General features: G+C 35.4%; 1 protein-coding gene across 3 annotated transcripts in view; it reads right to left on the reverse strand.

Moving 5' to 3' along the window:
* Nucleotides 1-15,675, reverse strand: part of MAP3K20 (mitogen-activated protein kinase kinase kinase 20) — a 219,088-nt gene that overhangs the window by 125,787 nt on the left and 77,626 nt on the right. For all 3 annotated transcript variants that reach the window (XM_074215694.1, XM_074215695.1, XM_074215696.1), the window contains exon 3: nt 602-689. In XM_074215694.1, the coding sequence (XP_074071795.1) occupies nt 602-689 (88 nt within the window). The remainder of the gene's footprint in view (nt 1-601; nt 690-15,675) is intronic.

The following is a 15,675-nucleotide window of genomic DNA, read 5'->3' on the forward strand; positions in this document are numbered from 1 at the left end:
AGAAATACATACAAGCACAAAATAGAAAAGGTGCAAAAATTTCTACATGTTCCATTTTAGAAAATATATTTTCACCTAGTTCCAACCTGCTGCTCCTAATTAACTGATGATTTAGATCAAGGTCATTATCAACTCAAATGACCAAATGTGAAAAATACTGTTCTCATGTCAGAGACCTTGAAGTAAGAATGCTCTAATGGGATTAAAAAGCCTTGCAAAGAATTATAACAGGAATAGCTCAAGAAATCTTAATTTGTAAAAGGTCACAGAGTTGCAAAAAGCATCGCTCATTTCAACTAATTAAATGAAATTTTAGTTAAACAGCACCTTCAAATATTGGTATTGCAGCTGCAAGTGCATTTAAATAGCATTTACTCAGATATAATTAGCACAATTAAACATGGGTAGAAGTAGAAACACCATTCCTAATTATATTGATATAATCAGTTTTATTAATGCTTTATGGCAACAAAAGTGACATCTGACAGTAGAATACAGTTCGAAACTATGTCTAGTGCTTAGCATTTTAACATATTTGGAGCAAAAAGGCCTTGTAGATTGTGGAAAAAAAAAAAGACTGTAGTAATAAAGGCGTTCTTACCTGTTACGATACCATAATTGGGAGGTTCAAGAATCACTCCATAAAACTGGATGATGTTTCTGTGACTGAGGACACTGAGTATTTCTGCCTGTTGAAAAATCAAAAACAAAGTTGGATAACAGTGCAATTTTCATAGTTATACAATGTTCTAATAAATCAGAATTGCTCAATTTCTGACCATCTCTCAGTCTTTTGTTTTCTCTCTAAAGACACAAATTCTTAATGAAAGAACTTGTGGACTTTAGAAAAACTGTCTTTTATAGCTCTCTAGGAGATGAAAATTTCCATTAAGTATTAGAATAGAAACTTGTTGATAGATATTTTTGTAAAGTTAAGTGTGCTACAATATGTTGAAGGGTTGTTATTCTTGTAAGGATTTTCCAGAATTTTAACTCGGCAATACATCTGAAGCACTTTTATCTCTGCTTTGTTCTGCATCTTTTAGAGACCACACTGGCATATAGGAATGCACGAAACATTCCTTTGTAGTCTTTCTTCCTGGACAGAATTTTGCTTTGTTTTGTTTATTTGGTTAAGTAAACTGTGCTTATCTTGGCCAACAGAGTAGGCTAAAGAGTTTCCCCTTTTGGTAGGAACAAAAATAAATTCTAAAAATATCCTTTTGTCAATGGAATAGATTAGGTACACAATATACAGTAGTAAATGATCATTATCTACTGTTTAATAAACTCAACCATCTGAGTTTGGGGGCAAGAACTCACCATTGACAAAAATTACTGGGAAAATTGGAAAGCAGTTTAGCAAAACCTAACCATAGAACAATATCTCATACCATATATAAAAATAATGTCAAATTGGATAGATGATTTAGACATAAAGGAGGATATCATAAGTAAATTAGGGGAGCATTGAAAATCTACTTTTCAGATTCACCAAATAAGAGTTAATGGGAATTAATGAATAATTTTGATTACAATATATTAAAAAGTTTTTGCACAAAAAAATAATTCCAGAAACTAATGCAACCAAAATTGGGAGGAAAGCACTAAATCCAAGTTATAAAAATATGAGCCATTACCAATTGATAAATGATCAAAAGATAAGAAAAGGCAGTTTTAAAAAGAAATTTAAACAATCAATAGTCACATGAAAAAATGCTCAAAATCATTATTGATTAAAGAAATGCAAATTAAAACAGTTCTAAGATACCACTTCATATCTATCAGCCTGGCTAACAGAACAGAAAAGGAAAATGACAAATCCTGGAGAGAATGTGGAAAAATGACACTTATATATTGTTGGTAGAAATGTAAACTGATACAACCATTCTGTAAAACAACTTGGAGCCATGCCCAAAGGGCTATAAAATTATGCCACCCCTTGACCCAACAATACTACTATGTCCCAAAGAGAACCAAAATAACATAACATAATCAACTTATAGTGTGTCCAACCGTGGCTGATCAGACCAATACAAGTTTAGAATGCTCTACCACAGGTCAGGCACAAAGAGGCCTTGTGAACATTTGGGATGGATTCTCTAAATCTATGTATCTTGCATTTCTTTATAGCTACTTCAATTCTGCATCAGTCATAGACCACAGAACCTTCTCTGATGAGGGCACACCAAGTTGTCTCCCCTGTCACACAATTACAAAGTTCTTAAGAGAGACCTTGAGAGTGTCCTTGCATTACTTTTTTTCTTTTCATTTTTTATTTTGCTAGGCAATGGGGTCAAGTGGCTTGCCCAAGGCCACACAGCTAGGTAATTATTAAATGTCTGAGGTCACATTTGAACTCAGGTACTCTTGACTCCAGGGTGGGTGCTCTATCCATTGCGCCACCTAGCTGCCCCCCTTTGTATTACTTTTTCTAATCCCCCCCCCCCCCCACACACACATACACACACACTTGCTCTGTGTAAGTTCTTCATAAAATAGTCTTTTCGGCAAGCATATATTTGGCATTCGAAAAACATGATCAGCCCATTAGAATTGTGCACTCTGTGGTAACTTTTGAATGCTTTTGGCTGTTTAGTTCAAGAAAGAACTTCAGTGTCTGCTGTCTTATTCTGCCAGTTGGCCTTCAGAATCATCCTAAAACAATTCAAATGGAAGGGATTCAGTTTTCTCCCATGGCACTGGTAGACTGTCCAGGTTTCACAGGCATACAGCAATGAGTTTGGCATAATGGCTCTGTAGGCCTTCAGTTTGGTTATCAATCTAATCTAATATCTCTTTTCTTCCATATTTTCCTTTAAAGTCTTTCAAACACTGAGATAGCCCTGGCAATTTGGGTGTCAACTCATTATCAGTGTGTACCTCTCTGGAAAGTACACTGCCAAGTTAAGTGAACTTATCCACAATATTCAAAACTTCTCCATTTGTTGTAGTCAATAGTTTCACTTATGGATGGTGTAGTGCTGACTGATAGAGCACCTGGATTTTCTTGATGTTAATTGTTAAGTTCAAAATTATCACAAGCAAGAGAGAATCAATCCATACTATGTTGCATTTCAGCTTCAGAGGCTGCATAATCATCTGTAAATAAAAAAAATTATGCAACAATGCTTCATTGATATAGATAGTTAACCTATTATATTGCTCTGTATACTAGGGTGATCCAGTGAGTTAATGAATATAAAGCTCTTTGAAAACCATTGAGCAGAATATAAATATAAAATATTGTGAAATGATGAAACAATAATAAAGGATGCAGTAATCAAGAAGCTGACATAGATGTACCTTGTAAAACCATATGGTTGAATCTTCTTTAGGTACTCAAGAGTTTCTAATCTGATAGAACTTAAGTGACCAAGGATTTATCAAGAAAGGAATTCAGTAATGTTTATCTTATATAACTCACAGATAAAGGAACAAACTCATGGATTGTTATAGATGAAAGGGATTTTAGAGATGGTCTGCTCATCTATGGATTTGGGAGTTGATGATTTAGCCTTTAGCAAGATTTATGATTTCTGCTACACCAAGTTCCACCACCAAGATGGATATACTGGTCAGTCTCATGGTTTTAATTCCCTTCTTTTGGAATCCTTTGGGGTTTGTTTATGTGGTGTATACCCTATTGCTGTGAAGAATCTGCTTCTTTTAGCTGCTCTGAAATATATGATTCTGATAGAGTCTTATGTCATTATATGCTCCATTTAACTCATTTTGCAAATTCTTCAATGATATCACAGAAAAGGAAAGGAGTTCTTTGGTTTTCTTGTTCCCAGGGGATAATGATATTCAGATTGTAAGTAAATGTTGCAGATATTGTAAATACTTAAATTTGTAAATAATTCCTTAGAAAAGAGAAATAGAAGATTGTGAAGGATGGGAGTTTTCAATATTCTTTGTGAAAATGCACACAAATTTTACTAACTTTGTGTTTCTTAAATGTGCTGATATAGTCCTAGACTTGGAATTTAACTTCATTAACTCACTATAGATGAGAAAAATATCCAGTTTGGGAATTGAGTTTTAATAGGTACATTGCATCTCTTTTCACTCAGAAAGAAGTTCAAGTTTTTTTTTTTGTTGTTGTTGTTGTTTTGTTTTGTTTTTGATATTGGGTCTCCCTATCTGGTCTAGGTTGGAAATCTAGTAGTCATTCATAGGCCCCATCCAATTGGCCATCAGTGGTGAAGATCTGCTCAAACCTGAGCAGTCTGGATCCCTACCCAATCACTCCCAAAGTTTCACAATATTGATGCCCTATTTAGTGCTGATTTATTTTGTATATCCCCTAGCAATATCATGGAGAATGGTAGAAGGGGATTTTTGGTTTAGTTGAGAACTCCCATGTTCAAATGATCCACCATTCTGAACCTTTCCCAGGAAAAGTATTGCCAAGGGTATCATCATACCTAGCTTTTAAGGTTTTCAGAAAAGTTCACCTTCTTGAGAATCTTTAATGGGACTAATGTTTTCCATGAATGTCTGTATTATATATGAAGTATAACTTTGATGCTTAGTACTATTCAAGAGTCTCCTAAGACAGCAATTTCTTGTTCTGTTGTGTCATGTCATGTCAGACTCTTTGTGATTCCATTTGTGGCTTTCTTGGCAAAGATACTAGAATAGTTTAACATTTCTTTCTCCAGCTCATTTGACAGAAGAGGAAACTGAATCAATAGGGCTAAATGACTTGTCCAGGGTCACATAGCTAGTAAATGTCTGAGGTCAGATTTGAAATTAGATTTTCCTGATACCACTGTCACTTAGTTGCCCAAAGGCAGCAGAGTCAAAATTCAAGTAGAAATGGGAGTCACTAAACTATATATAAGAATTCTGCAAGCTGCTTATTATCATTGAAAATTTTATATTGTCTCTGTTTCATTTTATTTTTATTTACTATTGCATTTTGATCTGGCTCATATGTTCTCCAGAGTTTTGTCCCATTTTTTAACTCTGTCCTAAGATATTCTTGAGTGTATGGCAGATCTATATTCATTAGCTCTCCCATCTTCAATTCTCAATTCAATCCTTAAAAATCTCAATTTAGATTTGTACGAAACTCAATTTAGTCTGGTCTTCAAAGATAGGTTCCTAGAAATATGATCCCCTAGGAGTTCAGAATGTGTGGGGATGGATTTTATTCTTCTCCAGGACTGCTCAACCCATTGCTATCAAAATTGTACCCTATGGACTACTGTCTATCCTGCAAAAAAGACTATCTTTATTTTTCTATTTGAAACCCCAGTCATGGATACATTTAATAAAGCAAAATTTAAGTATTGAAATAAGTAATCTTCCCTTTCTCTCTTCCCTCTTTTTTTCTCTCCCTTGCTTCTTTTTTTCCATCCTTCCTTCCTCACTTTTTTTCCTTTCTTCTTTTTTTCTTCTTCCTTCCTCCTACTCTCCTCCCTTTCTTCCTCCCTCTCTTCATTCCTTCTTTTCATTCAGTCACAGCCCTCGACTCAATTTGATAATTACATCTTTCAGTCTCACTCCTCCTAGCATGCTGACATCCTTACTATTTCAGAAATTGGAGAGACTCATGGAAAAAAGTGATAATATTGTTACTAGAATTCTTTAAACAGCAAGACCTCTGAGCAAGTCTTTGAGCAAGTTTCAGTTTAGCAATTTTCAAACCCTCTGTTCTGATTAATGTAGGAACAAACAAATGTTTCATTTATTGTACTTTCCCCTACAACTATCATTACTGGTCCCTCAAAAAAAGGAAAAAGGAAAAAAAAGAAAAACTTACTTCCTACTTGTACAGCAAGCCCTTTAACCTACTCCTGGCAATGCTATACTACAAGGAGAACCTAAAGAGCATTATTTCTAAGAGAGGTTTTGTCCTGTATTTAATGACCAGTGTCACACATAGATCATGGCCTTTGGAACAGTCATTTTAGATTCAGAGGCTTCTTCAGTAGCCCAGTTAAAGTGAAAAATAGCAAACTGTAAACCTATAAAGGAAATGGTTGATCTTTTTTATCTCCCAAAATGTGACTGGCAAGTCCTCAGGATAATAAATGAAGCTTACTAGATTATTTCACTGCATTATAATAAAGCATCTTTCACCAAAGAGCTCTTCTAAAGACTCCTAGACCATGGAGTTCAACCTGGCTTCTTCATTAGCAGAACATCAGCCTGGTGAGTCCTACCATTTGGAAAGACTTCCAAACAATGGACTGTCCCAACCTAAAAATATCAGCTTTGATGAATTCAGAGGGGCTCCCTATCAGATAGTTGGCTACCAAATGATGAATAGTTTTGGTTCCAAGAACTTATGAACCCCATTGAATAAGGAACAAGGTGTTTTGTTCATTGATGGAGGGAAAACTCACACTAAAAAAAAATCCTAGTCCCTTGAAGCATAAATATAATGTATCAGAAATATATTTGTTCTAGTGAATGTTGTGAGAAGAATCTCTCCTTGGCTAGACTGGGGTACTGCAGGTACAATAATAAGACATAGGCTGTCCCTTTCAATTAAAGGCATGACCTTGGACTAGTCACTCAGTCTTTCTGGGACTCAGTTTCCTCATGTGTAAAATGAGGGAGTTGAATTAGATGACCCCTTTTAGCTCTAAGGTTTTGGGTCTTCTGAATGTTTGTGTTGATGTTTGTGTCTTTGGTCCTAGCTTCCTGCAAGACTCAATTATCAAGAGATCTTTTCTTTTTTTTTTAAAGTTTTTTTTTTGCAAGGCAATGGGGTTAAGTGACTTGCCCAAGATCACACAGCTAGGTAATTATTAAGTGTCTGAGGCTGGATTTGAACTCAGGTCCTCTGACTCCAGAGCTGGTACTCTATCCACTGTGCCACCTAACTGCCCCAAGAGAGCTTTTCTTCATGTTCCCACTTATTAAGTGTTCTTCTTCCTCTTTTCAATGACTTTGTATTCATTTTGTATGTATTCTTTATCTGTGTTACATGTTCTTTACCCACAGAAGAATATGGGTCCTTGAGGGCAGGCATTGTTTTTTGGATTTGTTTGGATTCTTTTGACTTTGTATGCCTGCAACCTTTATGGCTGAAAACTAATGGATTCATAATAGATACTTGTCAAATCAAAAGGAGTGTTTGTTGGTATCTAATCCCTTACCAAGTGATCTTTGTGGAAAAGGAATTTCTTTTCTTTTAAACTAACTAAATGAACAATTTTCCTTAGTTTCATGAAGAAATTCCTTCTGGAGGAACACCCTTAACTACCCGAATTAAAGGGATTAAATTGGCCTTCTATTTCTTTCATTTTGGTGCTACTTTTTTGGAAGACGAAAGACTGTCAAGGAATTTCATTTTAATTACCACTTATGTTGTGAGCCTACAAAAATTAGGACTCAATAATTTTTTGTGATGCACTGAAGCTTACTCTTTCTCATTTGGCATACTCTTGGAGAGCAGCTCAGGCTAGATTCCAAAGAACATGCTGCTCTAGTAAAGAGTAGGCTCTTTGGTAACATATCCTACTTAGGGCAAGCTAACCTGGCAAGATTGAAGGGAAGTCGAAATTGAATGAAATAAATGATGAAGATTTAACATTTGGAGACCATAAAAAGTCATAGAAAGCCAAAGTAAACTAGATTTACACAAATATGGTCCTTGTGCAGAATATCATTCTGACAGCATGAGAAGCAAAAACATTTTATATATGGATTAGAAGCAGTTTAGTGGGCAAAAGTACCTTCAAATCTCTAACTAACAAACTTGGTACTGCTGCTGAAGAAATTGCTTTTTGGTACTGAAAGCCTAATATGGAAGAGATCTGAAAGTACAGTCAAGAGGCATGGGTTCAAATTCAAGTTCTACTAGTTATGTGACTTTGGTTAAGTCACTTAAATTATCCAACTTTTAATTACAAACTCCATATAATATAGATGATAATTTCTGTCCAGCTTCTCTTGCAAGGTTGGACTTAGATTTGGTAAGATAATAGCTATGAAACCATTTTGTATACAGTAAAATCAAAACAAACCTATTTAAAGAAGTCCTCTCTTATTAATCTAGATTTGATACTGTCACTAACTCACTGTGTGCCCTTGGGCAAGAGATTTATTCTCTCCAAATATGTATTCTCTCCAAATCCAGTCTTGGATACCCACTAGCCATGTGACCCTGGGCAAGTCACTAGAGAAAGAAAGGGCAAACCACTTGCCAATATTATGATTCCATATGGGGGTCATAAAAAGTAGGACATGAATGAACAACAAAAATTATGGTCACATAACAGCATATTCTTCTCACCATTTCTCAAAACTGCACCCTTTCCAAGATCCAGAATTTCATTATTTTTCCACTTTATCCATTCTATCATTCATATAAAACTACTCTTTATTGGGGCGGCTAGGTGGTGCAGTGGATAGATCACTGGCCCTGGAGTCAGGAGGATCTGAGTTCAAATGTGACCTCAGACAATAATTACCTAGCTGTGTGACCTTTGGCAAGTCACTTAACCCCACTACTTTGCCAAAAAAAAACCCCTAAAAAAAACCCCCAAACTATTCTTTATCTCTATTACAACTTTTGGGTTCCTTGACTCATCCTTTCTCTTCCAGATCATTGACTAGCTTTAATTGTTTCCATCTGTATCTTGCTTCCACTGTGTATGCATATACCATGTCTCACTAGCCATTAAATACCCTAACCATCTTCATTCCTGACTTTGGCTCTTTACACAATGTCTGGAACACAGTAGATATTCAAGAAATACTTGTTGAACCCTCATTTTACACTAATGTCTACTATCTAATTTCTCTACTCCTATTTCAAGATTTTTGAGTAAAAACCATAAAATTGAACTAATTTCACTCATTACAAACTTATTCAAGTCATCATCTAAGTTCTCTCAGTAATAGTAAACAAGACTTCCCTATTCTTTTGCTTCCTTATCTCATTTTCTTCAGTAATTGGTCAAAATCTTTTCTTCATTCCCTCACCCTGAGGGAGGTTCCCCAGACCTCTCCACCACACTTAAATTATCTAATCTACTTCACAGGGAAGGGTGATGTATATATGCATTACTTTCCTTCATACCTCAAATAGTATATGACATCCCCCACCCCCATCCCACTAAACTGGAGGCTCCATAAGGACATTAACAGTATCTAATTTAAACTTTTTTTCAACTCTGCACACAATAAGCACTCAATGTTTAATGAAAAAAATATGATTTAACAGCTGAATTTGCTTATATAAGCTGTCCCTAAAGTTTTATTGCAGTTTTAAGTTTTAATAGTTTAAATATCATTAAAGTTTTATTATTTATAATAATCACTCAAGCTTTATTATTATAATTATTAATGCTCTAAAGCTTAAAACTGCATTAAAATGTTGTTGGGATATTCTACAGATTTTGTTTATTTTTAAAAACATTTTTATTTAAAGTTATGAGTTTGAAATTCTGTCTCTTCCTCCCTATATTTTGCTTATTTTCAATAATTTCACATACACATTGATTAAGAATTGTGGTTTTATATTCTTTTTTCCTCCTAAAAATATTTAAAAAAGAGAAAATGTTTTTGATCCGATGATCAATTGATAGAATTAGCATTATCTAAAATGATTCTAATAAGCTCACATTTAAACATAATTCAGTACCATTCTTCTAATTCAGCCTTGGTTAGTCAGTGACTTTCCAACTTCTTCAGACTTCTCTGCCCTCTGATTGAAGGACTGGAAAATGGAGCACTAAACATCTCCCAAAATTTCTCTTTGGGAGATTGGACTTCCAGTCTACTCCATTCTATATGCAGTTGTATTAGGATTTCAGTTCCAAGGAACAGGATTCTTCTTTGCCTAGTGTCTCCTGTTATCCTCTCCCCAGCTACATTTTGAATGTTGTCTTCCCCCCATTCCATTTTAAATTTCCATAGAGCAGAGGCTGTCTTTTTTTTTTTTCTTATTTGTGCTGAGTATAGAAGTTGATAAATGTTAACTGAATTGAACTGAATATTTGCATGCTATAAACTTGGGGCAGATTATTACCTCAAAAAAATGGGCTTGAAAAATCCTTTAGGCTTTTCTGGGGTACTCAGCAGTTAATGTTTCCGATGTTTCCCACTTAAGAGATGTCAATGACTAGTCACACAAGGTAAGTATGAATTCCTCTATGGAATTATCATGACCCCACTAACTGGCTCTGATACTTGGTTAGTTCCGGATCAAGTTTAGAATCAAGCTGAAAACTCTTCATAGCACTAGAGTACAGGACCAGCCAGAAGCAAACAAATTTATTGCTAATAAAACTAGTTAATTGCACAGCATGAGGCACCCTCTCTCTATGCAAAATTACAGGTTGAGGAATTTTCAGCTACTCCAGCAATCTGATTAGCTGAACACCCCTAAGTGCTCTATAATATTACTCAACTGAGCAACAGAATTTGATTGTTTACATTCTAGAAAGGAAATGTTTGCCACATTTGGCAATCTACACATGGAAATCTACAAAATCATTTAGAAGAATTTAGGGAAACGATTCTTTTTTTAAAAAATAAGGGGCGGCTAGGTGGCGCAGTGGATAAAGCACCGGCCCTGGAGTCAGGAGTACCTGGGTTCAAATCCGGTCTCAGACACTTAATAATTACCTAGCTGTGTGGCCTTGGGCAAGCCACTTAACTCCATTTGCCTTGCAAAAACCTAAAAAAAATAGATCTGGGGGTGGCTAGGTGACAAAATGGATAGAGTACCAAACCTGGAGTCAGGAGTACCTGAGTTCAAATTTGGCCTCAGACACTTAGACACCTAGCTGCGTGGCCTTGCGCAAGCTACTTAACCCCATTTGTCTTGCAAAAACCTAAGGAAAAAAAAAATTTGAAAATCCGACTGAAGCCTGAGTCTCTGATTAGGCTGGTTCTTGAGTAGCAATATATGCCTAGTTTGGAACTATATTAATGGTTGTATTATTTCTAAGATAAGGTTTCGTATGTTTGAAAAATGACTGATAAAAAGTCCACCATAAACAATTGCTTACCATTTTTTATAAATTGTCGAGAATAGACAAAAATCTTAATAATCCCCTAATAATGATATTTTCTAGAATACAAGGGATCTTGGAATTTTTTCCCTCTTTGACCTTCAACTCTAGCCTTTATTCTTAGAGATGTTCCCTTAAACCCCCAAAGCAGAAAACAGATCAGAATCTTATTTTCAAAATGTTTCAGAGAAGGAAATTCTTCTTTAATAAGTTATTTTAGCATTTAATAACCATCACAGAGAAGATCTAAAAGTGACAGAGGCAATATATAGTAAGAGTGCTGGACTGATCATAGACTTATCCTCTCCAGGCTAAGTATTTGTTTTCAATAAAGCAGTGGCCCCAATGTAAGATGACTTCTAGAAGACTTAATGTCAGCAGATTACAGTTCTTCTCTAAGCATGAATAATATCTTGCTAACTTGGAGGGAAAACTGAGCCAACACAGTTGCCAATAGTGGATCAGAAAAAGAGTAGGTAGCTTTCATAGATTTGGTGAATAGCACTATTTTTACTCATCTGGATAGGAACACTGGGAAACATTAAGATTAGTTTGACAAAAAATGCTATGGAAATTCAGAAGCTGCTAAACAAACAAAAAAAAAAGAGACTTAACAGAATTTACCAGTAAGATAGTTTGTTCACCTCTAAGAAGGCAGAGTTTAACTTCACGGAAAGTAAAGTGCAAAGTTTAGAGAGATACAAGATTTTTGGCTCAGTAAAAAGGCTGATGAAAATCAGTTTTGTGTTATTCTAAAAATCCAAAGTGCTTTTGTGATGACCTGAAGGTTATTTATGGGGCAAAGATCAATGGTATATCTCAACTTCTCAGTGATGAGAAAGCCACATTGATTGGTATTAAGCATATGATGCTGAAGAGATGGACTGAATGAACACTTCCACAGTATTCTCAATAGACTGCCATCAATAAATGCTGAAGTCACTGATTGAAAACCTCAGGTTGAAATTAATTCCTCTCCAAACAAACTTCTAACTGAAGAAGTTTTTTTTTTTCCTTTTGGTTTTTGCAAGGCAATGGAGTTAAGTGGCTTGCCCAAGATCACACAGCTAGGTAATTATTACGTGTCTGAGACCACATTTGAACTCAGGTCCTCCTGACTCCTGGCCTGGTGCTCTAATCACTGTGCCACCTAGTTATCCCTGAAGAAGAGATTTTAAATGCCATTAAGGTCCTTTTGTGTGGCAAAGCACCTGGTGCTGATTCCATTCCTGCTGGGATTTCCAAGGCAAGACATCCACTGCTCATACAAAAGCTGATGGAAATTTTCCTGATTACATGGCAAGAGAAGGTTATTTCCCAGGAGTTCAAAGATGCCTCCCTTGTCCATTTCTATAAAAGTAAAGGAGACAAGTTGTCCTGTGACAGACATGTCTGTCACAGACAAAGGCATATCTCTCTCTTAGTTACTGTTGTCAAGATTCTTGCCAGAGTCCTTAATAGGCTGATCCTTGACCTGGAAGAAGGTCATCTACCTGAGAACCAGTGGGGCTTCAGAAAGGGCAGAGGAATGATTTATATGGTTTATGCTCTCCAGTAACTCCAGCAGAAATGACAGGAGTGGAAGAGAGATCTGTACCCAATGTTCATTGATCTGACCAAGACCTTTGATACAATTATGAGGGCTTGGGGAAAATCAAGGGTAAAATTTGGTTGCTTAGAAACATACACCATCATTCAGAGGTCAGAAGTTATACAAAGACACTCTCAAAATCTCTCTGAAAAACTTTGGTACTGATTGTGAGACATGGGAGACACTGACAAATGACTGCCCAGCTTGTCATGCTCACCTAAAAAAGACTGTGCTTTATGAACAAGGCAGAATTGCAGTAGCTCAAAAGATATGAGATACAAATTTAGAAGCATCTCCACTCCAAATATTCATATGTACTATTTGTGCCTGACCTGTGGTAGAGTCTTCAGAACTAGAATTGGTCTGATTAACTATATTCAGGTAAAAAGTACCTCAACTCCAACATAGTGATGCTGTTTTGGTCTTAGAGAACAAAGGATAACAACCAACTATCACCATCAGAAAATTCTGTCTTTTAAACCCAGGGTGTTCTATTGTCAGCTCTATCCTGCTCCCAGAGCTAATTATTAAAATTTCAGAAAGAGCATTTGTACTCTGGAAATCAGTATTACTACAAATCAGGGTTAGATTTATGGTTTGGTTGACTGTCTAGTCTTAAGTGTTAATCACTCAAATTAACTTAAAAGTGTGTGCATTTATCCACCTCACCCCCCTTAAACATTTATTAACCCTTCTCTGCTTTTAACTAACCCATATATCTCCAGTTGAAGGGTGTGTCTCTTTTAGCCCTTCTTACCACTCACTTTTGGTCAGTGGATAATGAGAACATTTCTAATCTGCTAGTGTTACTTGTACATCATTAAACCAACACTAAGACATTGTTACATTGAATTTCAGCCTTTTCGTCTTCAGGCTAAATAATTCCAATCCCTTTAATCTTTCTAGGCAAATCTTTTCCAGGACTAATCATTTTTTGACCAAGTCTAGATAATTACACAATACCAAAAAATACAGATGCAACGTGGAAATGTTTGAAGTTCAGCATTGAGATGATTGACTGAATTTTTCATTTTATTAAGAAACTTTGGAGCTGTACACATCTATGTTTTTGTGGTTTCCCTGTGAACTATCATAGCAATCTCCACATTACTTTCTCTTTGAAGGATACAGAATTATATGTCTTTTTTTTTTTGCAAGGCAAATGGGGTTAAGTGGCTTGCCCAAGGCCACACAGCTAGGTGATCATTAAGTGTTTGAGACCGGATTTGAACCCAGGTACTCCTTATTCCAGGGCTGGTGCTTTTATCCACTACACCACCTAGCCGCCCCACTATATGTCTTTACGTAATGAAATGACCATATGTCCCTTGGGTTAAAGTCTTGTCTCTAACATATACTAACTGTGTGACTGAAAAAGTTACTTAATCTTTTAAAGGTATAGATAACTTTTTGAGACTATAATTTAATTTTTTTTAATTACAAACATTTATTTTCTATCCCCACTATTTCCCTCCTACATCAGAAAATAATGCCACCAAAACATTCATGATAATATGTATAAAAGGAATAAAAATTCCTACTTTGGTGACATTCAAAAATGCATGCTTCATTCTGCATATTGAGACCATCACTTCTCTCTCAGAAGATGGGGTACATCTTCCTTATCGGTACTCTAGGGTCATGGATGTTTGTTGCATTGGTCAGAGTTCTGATAAATTAAAGAGTAGGTATTCATATTGGAAGAGGAAGTTTCCTCTCATTGTAAATCATCTATATCAATGAAATCTCAGGCCTGAATTTCTTTCTTATTTTAAAGTGTGCATAATAATGATTGCCTGATGGTGGCAACTTATAAAATTGTGTGGATCAAATGAGATGATGGGGAAAATTTTAGAGCAAAGTGCTATAAAATGGTGTTGATTATTACCTTAGATTAGTTCTTATTGATCTTCATTTTTCCAGTTTATATTTACTTTAAATTCATATTATTCCTATCAAATATTCTACATAGTGAAAGTCCAAGCTAAAAAACTGGAAAAGATTATCTATCCTCAAAATAGAAACCTCATTCCATTATGATAAAGAGAAGGGAATAAATATTGATAGAATGCCTATAAGGTACCAGGCATTGTGATAATACTCTGCAATTATTATCTCATTTGATTTTCACAGCAACCCTTCAAGGTAAGTGCTGCTATTATCCCATTTTATAAATGGAGAAACTGAGGTAAATAGAGCCAGATTTGAACTCATCTTCTGAACTCCTGGTTTGCAGTTCAATCTATTGTATCATCTAGCCTTCTGCTCCATCTGTGCTAACACTATGAATAGATTAAACAGAATAAAAAGGTCCTCCAAAGAATTAGAATATAAAATAACCAGTTTAACAAATATTTACTAAATTCTTACTCTGTAAAACAGTGTTTCAAGCATTTTGTTGAGTAAAAATGTCTCTCCTTAGACTTTTCTATGTTAAATACCCTTTGCTCTTAAATTTCCTTTCGGCTCCTAATCTGGAGTTATGATATTTTACTATTTCTCATATAAGATGAATTTTAGGCAGATGCTTAAGCAGGCACCTTCTTTCAAATGGCCTTTATTTGCTTTTCTTAATTTCTTAATACCTACTCTTTAATTTATCAGAACTCTGACCAATGCAACAATTTTCTTAATTATTAATTTCCTTAATCTAGACATTATTTTTTTTATTACTGAAATCTAGGAGTTTCCTGAAGTAACAAAAATCATAACTTCTTTGAAAATATTATTACCTCATTGGTTCAAATTGTGCATGTTTTTCAACTCAACCCCTGGAACTTTTTCACATGCATAGATCAAGATGTACTACCAACTCCAATTTGCCCCCCTCCACCAATACCCCTCTCCCACAGAAAATGTTAGCTCACAAGTCATCAAACCACCTTCTTCTAATCTCTAAATCTCATTAACTCTTTTAGTCTTCATCCTCTTTGACTTCTGAGACTTTAAAACCACTGACCATCTGCTTTTTTTCTTTCTCATTATTTTCTCCTGCCTCAGTTTCAAAAGTATGTTCTGGTTATCTTTCTATTTGTCTAAATATTTTGGGCAGAAGATGGCAATCTCCTTTTTCTTCTCTAGACATCTTAAAAGGGGTGT

Source organism: Macrotis lagotis, chromosome 1 (genome assembly GCF_037893015.1).
Source record: "Macrotis lagotis isolate mMagLag1 chromosome 1, bilby.v1.9.chrom.fasta, whole genome shotgun sequence".
Lineage (NCBI taxonomy): Eukaryota > Metazoa > Chordata > Mammalia > Peramelemorphia > Peramelidae > Macrotis > Macrotis lagotis.